The 8,818-nt window shown below is 54.7% G+C and overlaps 2 protein-coding genes across 2 annotated transcripts; both read left to right on the top strand.

Annotated features, from left to right (window-relative positions):
* Positions 1–2,608: 2,608 nt before the first annotated feature.
* VTJ04DRAFT_4426 (uncharacterized protein) lies at positions 2,609–3,289 on the top strand (the record flags this gene model as incomplete). The annotated part of the gene is made up of 6 exons (XM_069362434.1): positions 2,609–2,733; positions 2,820–2,884; positions 2,957–3,017; positions 3,082–3,102; positions 3,160–3,201; positions 3,262–3,289. 6 exons carry the CDS (start codon positions 2,609–2,611, stop codon positions 3,287–3,289), a joined length of 342 nt encoding a protein of 113 aa, XP_069219381.1.
* A 1,224-nt stretch (positions 3,290–4,513) lies between these two features.
* On the top strand, positions 4,514–7,729 carry VTJ04DRAFT_4425 (uncharacterized protein; the record flags this gene model as incomplete). The annotated part of the gene is made up of 3 exons (XM_069362433.1): positions 4,514–4,896; positions 4,960–6,946; positions 7,001–7,729. The coding sequence occupies 3 exons, from the start codon at positions 4,514–4,516 to the stop codon at positions 7,727–7,729; spliced, it is 3,099 nt and encodes a 1,032-aa protein (XP_069219380.1).
* Between the last annotated feature and the right edge of the window lie 1,089 nt (positions 7,730–8,818).

The following is an 8,818-nucleotide window of genomic DNA, read 5'->3' as shown; positions in this document are numbered from 1 at the left end:
GGGGGGGAGAGAGGGAAATCTCGCCCGATATTTCCATGATGCGGACAACCGAGACGAGCTATGATCCAGACACCCGGTGAAATCCAGGGCCGGTGTCCTGCGATAGAAGTTGCAATCAAAGGTTGTGCAGATCGAGACATTGCATGCCATCGCCCGGAAGGACTCGTAGACTGCGGCCGGAGTTGGATTTCCAATAAGGATTAAAGAGACGTGATGTCTCGCTTGTCATCTTTCAACGACTGGCTGCCTGTGTCTGGGGGTCGATGACTTACATCTGCTCTGCTTCTTGCCCATTCAGATCGCTGTCTTACTAGCCGTTTCTCGATCAATGGCTAGCATTGAGGCCCACCAAGGCCACAGGACAGGGCCGAGGCAGATGTGACGAAATAGCAAAGAGGGGGGACACGGAACGGCATAAGGGAAATCGCCGTGGTTGGATCGCAATGATGGCATGCCGTGAACTAGTTCGGGGATGACGATCCTTCGACTCCGGGTACGACGGGTTGTCTGACAGGCCTGGGGCTCTTCAAGTGCTGTTTTTTTCTTGGACCAACCGCGGATGGGTATGGGATATGCATGCAGGTTTTCCGACCCTAGTCTCGGGACTTTAGCTTTTGGCTGCCCGCAGTTGGGTTTCAATGTTGGATGGAGACTTGCGCCCAACTAAGTATGTACCTATGCTTCTGAACCTGGGTCGGTAAAGGGGATGCGGGAAAGGACTCCCTGGTCGAGGTTTGACCATGGTGATCTGCTTCAAAAGCCCGTGGCCGACCACGGCTCAAGCCTTCAACAAGGGATAGGGAAGCCACCGGAAAGCATAAAGGGGTGAGGGTGTGTGTGAGGCTGAGACTGTCATTCCAACGGTTTATCCGGGATCGGAGTGCCGTCCGAGACGGGGTGGATGTCACAAGCGTACTGTATGTATGTATGTACAATACATTCAGGGAGGCAAGGCCGGGAGGGTGTGATGTGCCTCTCAGCTTGGCTCAGCTGGGCGATCCGGCTAAGGTGTGTGATAAGGCCGCAAGAAAGATGCGGAAAGAAAAGTCACTTTCATCATGGACGATATGGTGATGTGTTTCGACGCCGGAATAAGCATGAAGCTAATGCCTTGTGTTGTCCATCTTCGTCGGATGGTGGTGGACATCAACGGGGCTGCTGCGGCCAGGGTGATACCGAATGCAACTTTGTCGGCAGATTGACCGCGATCCATGCTGATTATTGGCCAAGAGGCCCGATGATCGTGTTTGGCAAAGATGCAAGATGCGGTTGACAGATTGGGTTTTTGGGAACAAGGTTGGTGACGAGGCGGGAAGCGGCAGCATGTGGGATGGATGACTTAGAAATCCCATCATCGAGACGAAAGAGAGAGAGGAGAGTTGGAGGATGTGGGATTTTCCAACCTGGAAGGTACCTTACTTGACCCAAGGGGCGAGGGAAAAAAAAAGAGAACACGAGAAAATGGCACAACGGGCAGGGTTGCCCTGGAGGATGGAGACAACCTACCTAAGGTGCACCAGAGAAAGAGCGACCTCAGGTATCTGGGGATCAGATTCCGCGGTACGAACGGTGAACCACCACCCCACGGGAGAAGGAACAAGGCACCTACACTGGACTAGGGAGCACCACGGAAAATCCCGCGTCAAGTGGATGGCCTCTCTTTCTCTCTTCTCGTTCAGGTTCTTCCCGTCCACTCCATGTCTTGCCAGGTCCTGTCAGGCTCTGCATCTAACACGTCTGCCCAGCCAACCATAGCAGCTTGCTTGCTTTTCCAGGTTGCGGGGGGCGAAAGCCGAGCAACCACCAGCCAGCACATCACGGTCGTGTCTACCGACCAGGTAGGTAGATCAGGTAGTTCCAGGTGGCCACCTCCCAGCGGCTCTCCCATACGTCGTCGACTAGGGGGGAGGGCGCGTGGGGACCGACTAGGCCCGAGACTGTGACGCGCCTTGCCGATCCATCAACGTTGAGGGCTGTTGAATCCGGGTCCAGATTGTGTTCCCAGCCAGCATGTGACCGTGACGGATATGCGGCATCTCTTGTGTGCGGCTACTGTACGTCCGCCTCGCACAGAACACAGACAGACAGACACACACACACACACATACACTACACACAAGATGTGCAGGGTGGGAGGAGGACAGGGGGACAGGTTTTGGTCGAGGCAACACGGCCCGAAGGACTGGATGCCGTTCGGGTCCGCCGTGACCACTGCAGCAGAGAGACGGCCGCCCTGGGTCAGGGTGTAACACGAGACAAAGTGGAAGAGACGGGATTTGGCTGACTGTCCCAAACCACCTCATCCTATACCCGGCGCTGGATATAAAGAGGTCTGCTCTCCATCAGCCATGTCGACCTGGCCTCCCCATCTCATCATCATCAGCCTTCGTTGCTCCTTCAAGTCCAGCTCCCTGTTCTCATACAGAGGTACTTGATCGGGTGTCGAGTCTCTCCCGGCTGTCAAGTTTCAACATTTGTGTCACCTCAACACCGCTCGAGAATTACAACTCCAAAGCACCACCGTCAACTAGTGTCTTCACATCACTGGCCAAGGGCTTCCAACCCAACCTCTCTGCCGACGAACTTTGGTTGCTGCTTCGAGAAAACAATGGGTGTCACACGCATCACTCACGTCGAAGGCACCGGCCCTCAGCCCATGAGAGGGCAAAAGGTCACCATTTCTTACACGGGTTGGCTCAAGGACCCAAGCAAACCCGACAACAAGGGACAAGAGTGAGTGTCTGACGTTATACCAAGTTGAATGGGATAGTGTCCGAGTTGTCTATGCTCACTAACAACGCCCTCGCTCCACTACTCAGATTTGACTCGTCCATCGGCAGGGGTGACTTTGTGACTGAGATTGGAGTCGGGAGGCTTATCAGGGGTATTACCAACTACTACGAAACCGTTGTCCAGGAGAAAACAGGAGCTTATGTGTGTTTTTTTATTCCTCTAGGTTGGGACGAGGCAGTGTTGGAAATGAGAGTCGGGGAGAAAGCCACTCTTGATATTACAAGGTGAGTTGACTTGTCTAGGATACTGTGGACAAGACCGAGAACTGATGGCAATACTTCTCTGCAGCGACTATGCCTACGGAGAGAGGTACGGACGAATGGACCGTCTTCGAAGACGTAGGTACCTTATGCTGACGTCTTTCAGGGGCTTCCACGGCCATATTCCGCCAAACGCAGATCTGATCTTGTACGCCCACCACTCTACAGCCTCTTCTTCCTGGTGATATATGCTGACATCTTTTACCAGCGACGTCCATCTCAAGGCTGTTCAATGACGCTGGGAAGGACCGGATCGACCAGCTTCAGCTAGTAACACAGATGGGACACTGGGCAGGGGTTCAAGATGGCTGCCAGACAGGCAGAGGCGTGGCGTGTGGCTTTTCTCAAACTGTGTCGCATTTGGTGGTTTCGAAATCCTACGTGTGTCTGCGAAGACGTACCTAGGAAACAGTGTACTTTGTATCGTACTTGAATTTTGTCAGGCAGGAAGAAGAGTGGATTCATGTAATGGCGCTGGCGCATGGGGGAATGAGTTGACTGACAAGTAAGGGGTCTCTCCATTTTAAGAGGGTGCAAGGACACAGAACTATAGTACCGTACCTAGTACACCTCTAGTCATCCAGTCCGGATCTTGCAGCCCATGAGCATTGTCTGGTGATGCTGAGGGTTTCAATGCCGTCGAGCATCAAGCAATACGTAAGCCTTAGACCCCAACTCTTCCGTTCATGCTATGGAAGGCCTCCAACATTCGTCTCAGACCTGAAACTTGAGGACGTTCAAGTCCACTGCCATGACATTGGAGTTGCTAGGTGGATATATGAGGTGGATTTCGTGATGGAATGGAAAGGAGATGAATCGAATCCACATCAATCAAACCACAGAACTACTTCACAGTAGATGTGCTGATAAATGCACGAGGGTCCATCGGTAGCCTTGACTTTGTCACACTGCCACCAACGAGTACTGTGTCAAAGTGACACATAGGTATTTCCACTGATCAGGCACACCAAATTCAGGAGAGCTCTGGTCAAAGCATTAATAAACACTCCATGAAAACTGTAGGTGGTTGCCACACTGGGTTAGGCTGGACAGAGGGACCCGCGACAGTTCACGGGGCAGGGACAGCCTGGCTCCACCCCGCACCTGTGGCCCCGCCTTCGTCACTGCCTCCGTGCTTCCTTCCAGCCCTCCAGGCTTCCAGCTGTGGCGGGGCTGACTGTTTTCCCATTCACTTGACAACATCCAACCTGATCTTCGGTGGTCCATCCTCGATTACAAACCACCACAACCACCACAAGACTGCTACCCAATATCTTCATCTTTTCCCCATCTCGGCTCCCGGAACCCATTATCGAGGGGCACGCCGATCTTGATACCAACCCTTAGCGACCTGTAAACTAGTTATTTCTGCTCTTTCTGTCTCTCACCTCCCAACAACCGACAAGCTGGGGAAGCGCAAGGTGTCCGACGGCGATCTGCCCATCTCCCTCAAACGCGCCATGACCGACAGCAAGCAGCCGGTCGAGGTCGACCTCGTCACCAGGATGCAGACCGACGACCCGGGCCAGGCGCCCGAGATCGACGAGTCCCTCTACAGCCGCCAGCTCTACGTCCTCGGCCACGATGCCATGAAGCGCATGATCGCCTCCAACGTCCTGATTGTCGGCCTCAAGGGTCTCGGCGTCGAGATCGCAAAGAATGTTGCCCTCGCTGGCGTCAAGAGCTTGACCCTCTACGATCCTGCCCCCGTCGCCATCGCGGATCTCTCGGCTCAGTTCTTCCTCCGGCCTGACGACGTCGGCAAGCCCCGCGATCAGGTCACCGCCCCCCGCGTCGCCGAGCTGAACGCCTACACCCCGGTCCGCATCCACGAGTCTCCCAGGTATGGCCTCCAGCTCTCGCACCACAATCAACAGCGCACATACATTAACTCTTTTGGAAACAGCCTCTCAGAAAACCTCTCGCAGTTTGACAAGTACCAGGTCGTTGTGCTTACCAACACTCCTCTGCGCGTCCAAAAGATTGTCGGCGACTACTGCCACAAGAAGGGCATCTACTTCATCGTCGCCGATACCTTTGGTCTCTTTGGACACGTCTTCTGCGACTTTGGCAAGAACTTCACCGTGTACGATGCGACGGGCGAGAATCCAGTCAACGGCATAGTCGCCGACATCGACGAGGACGGTGTGGTGTCGGCCCTCGACGAGACCCGCCACGGCCTGGAGGATGGCGATTACGTCACCTTCTCCGAGGTCGAGGGCATGGAGGCCCTGAACGGCTGCGAGCCGCGCCAGGTCACCGTCAAGGGCCCCTACACCTTCTCGATCGGCGACGTGTCGGGCCTCGGCCAGTACAAGCGCGGCGGTCTCTTCCAGCAGGTCAAGATGCCCAAGTTTGTCGACTTCAAGCCCATCTCGGAAGCCATCAAGGATCCCGAATTTGTCGTGTCCGACTTTGCCAAGTTTGACCGCCCGCAGCAGCTCCACATCGGCTTCCAGGCCCTCCATGCTTTCGTTGAGCAGAAGGGTCGGCTCCCGAGACCCCTGAACGATGAGGATGCCGCCCTTGTCCTCGAGCTGTCCAAAAAGCTGGCGCAGGAGGAGGGCGTCGAGGTCGAGTTTGACGAGAAGCTGCTCAAGGAGCTTAGCTACCAAGCGACCGGCGATCTCAGCCCCTTGGCTGCCTTCTTTGGTGGTCTCACCGCCCAAGAGGTGCTCAAGGCCGTGTCGGGCAAGTTCTTCCCCATCAAGCAGTACATGTACTTTGATGCTCTCGAGGCGCTGCCGGCGAACTCGAAGCGCACCGAGGAGCTGTGCAAGCCTATCGGTTCGCGCTACGATGGTCAGATTGCCGTCTTTGGCCGCGAGTTCCAGGAGAAGCTTGCCAACCAGCGCCAGTTCCTCGTCGGTGCTGGCGCCATCGGTTGCGAGATGCTCAAGAACTGGGCCATGATCGGCCTCGGTACCGGCCCCAATGGCCGCATCACGGTGACCGACATGGACCAGATCGAGAAGAGCAATCTCAACCGCCAGTTCCTCTTCCGCCCCAAGGATGTCGGTCAGATGAAGAGCGAGTGCGCGGCCAAGGCGGTGCAGGCCATGAACCCCGAGCTTGAGGGTCATATTGTGGCCCTCAAGGACCGCGTGAGCCCCGAGACGGAGCACATTTTCAACGAGGACTTCTGGAACAGCCTGGACGGCGTCACCAATGCCCTCGACAACGTCGAGGCCAGGACGTACGTGGACCGCCGCTGCGTCTTCTTCCACAAGCCCCTCCTGGAGAGTGGCACGTTGGGCACCAAGGGCAACACGCAGGTGGTGCTTCCGCGGCTCACCGAGTCGTACTCGTCGTCTCAGGACCCGCCCGAGCAGTCGTTCCCCATGTGCACCCTCCGCAGCTTCCCCAACCGCATCGAGCACACGATCGCGTGGGCGCGCGAGCTGTTTGAGACGTCGTTTGTCAAGCCGGCCGAGACGGTGAACTTGTATCTGACCCAGCCCAACTACCTGGAGACGACGCTCAAGCAGGGCGGAAACGAGAAGGCGACGCTCGAGATGCTGGTCGATTTCCTCAAGAACGAGCGCGCTCTGACGTTTGAAGACTGCGTGCAGTGGGCCCGCCTGCTGTTTGAGAAGCAGTACAACAACGCCATCCAGCAGCTGCTCTACAACTTCCCCAAGGACTCGGTCACGTCGTCGGGCACACCCTTCTGGTCAGGCCCCAAGCGCGCCCCTGACCCGCTCAAGTTTGACCCCAACAACCCGACGCACTTTGCCTTCATCGAGGCGGCCACAAACTTGCACGCCTTCAACTACAACATCAACGTCAAGGGCAAGACAAGGCAGGATTACCTCGCCGCGCTCGAGAACATGATCATCCCCGACTTTTCGCCGGATGCGAACGTCAAGATCCAGGCCGATGACAAGGAGCCCGTAAGTAGCGAACCTGAGCGAGAAGATAAAGAACAAAGACTAACACATGTGCAGGACCCGAACGCCAACGCCTTCGGCGACGAGGGCGAGCTCCAGCGGTTGATCAACGAGCTCCCGGACCCCAAGTCCCTGGCCGGGTTCAAGCTGACGCCAGTCGAGTTCGAAAAGGACGACGACACCAACTACCACATCGACTTCATCACGGCGGCCAGCAACCTGCGCGCCGAAAACTACAAGATCGAGCCCGCCGACCGGCACAAGACCAAGTTCATCGCGGGCAAGATCATCCCCGCCATCGCAACGACCACGGCGCTTGTCACGGGCCTGGTGATTCTGGAGCTGTACAAGCTCGTCGACGGCAAGACGGACATTGAGCAGTACAAGAACGGCTTCGTCAACCTGGCCCTGCCCTTCTTTGGGTTCAGCGAGCCCATCGCCAGCCCCAAGGTGGAGTACCAGGGCCCGGACGGCAAGGTGACGCTCGACAAGATCTGGGACCGCTTCGAGGTGGGCGACGTGACGCTGCGCGAGCTGATTGACGACTTTGAAAAGCGCGGCCTCACCATCGCCATGCTCAGCTCGGGCGTCAGCCTGCTGTACGCCAGCTTCTTCCCGCCCGCCAAGCAAAAGGACCGGCTCGGCCTCAAGCTCAGCGAGCTGGTCGAGTCGGTGACAAAGAAGCCGATTCCCGAACACCAGACGGAATTGGTGTTTGAGGTGGTGACGGAGGATGTGAATGGGGAGGATGTGGAGGTGCCGTACATTAAGGCCAAGATTCGGTGAGTGAGGAAAGGGATGTGAACCACCAAGGGATGTTTGTGGATGAGGGATGAAGGATGGGAATGAATGGATGGATGGATGAATTGAATTGAAAGAAACCAAAGAAGGAAGAACGAGATAGACATAGTAAGGCAGGCGTCTGAATTCTCTTCTCTCTGCTCTTTATTTGTTATTGTTATTCTCGTTTGTTCTTTACGTGATAGCCCGGTCGCCGCTCTTCTTCTCCTTATGTGTAAGTGGTGGTAGTAGTAGTAGTAGTCGTAGTCATGGTGGTTTATGACGCGGCGAGAGATGTTGGGTGGCTCTCTTCTATTCGAGATGCTAGCAAGCAAGCAAGCAAGCAAGACTGTCGGTTGAATGAATGAATGCACGAAAATCGAGCTCTTTTGGTGGCATGATGATGATGATGATGATGATGATGATGATGATGATGATGATGATGATGATGATGATGATGATGATGATGATGATGATGATGATGATGATGATGATGATGATGATGATGATGATGATGATAATAATTGATCAACCAGGCAATAACACACGACGCACTCACTCTCACAAGGAAACATGAAGTCCACCGTCCTTTCTATTCAAGATAACTAACGCCTTCTCTCACTCACTCACTGACTAAACACAATTCTGTTTTGAGTTTTTGAATCTTACCCTACTTAACAAACACACACCTCTTTCACCCCTCTCACTTTTCCCCTCCCCTTCTCCTCCCCATCCATCCATCCCTTCGCAGAGCAGAAACTTAAGAACCCTAGTTATCTCCTCACCTCCTTCAATGCATGCATTATTACATGGATTATTCAAGGTCCTTTTTTCTTTTGGAGAAGGAGAGAACTTCCCACGACGAGAACGACCAAGAAAGAAAAAGAAACGCAACAACAATGATACCCTAATACTAAACAAAAACCTGACCACTCCCCCGGCAGCAACCAACAAGCCGAACAAAAGCAAAACCTTAAGGCCACTAAGACAAGACGTGACACCATTTGAAGATGCCAGAAAAACCAAACCACTAAAAAGGCAAGTGTAGCAGTCTATCCCATGAATCCCCGCGTACCTACTTATCAATCAACACAA

Source organism: Mycothermus thermophilus (assembly GCF_041956435.1).
Source record: "Mycothermus thermophilus strain CBS 625.91 unplaced genomic scaffold VTJ04scaffold_3, whole genome shotgun sequence".
Classification (NCBI taxonomy): domain Eukaryota; kingdom Fungi; phylum Ascomycota; class Sordariomycetes; order Sordariales; family Chaetomiaceae; genus Mycothermus; species Mycothermus thermophilus.
The sequence above is the reverse complement of the archived record's forward strand: the minus strand, read 5'-3'. Positions and strand labels throughout refer to the sequence as shown.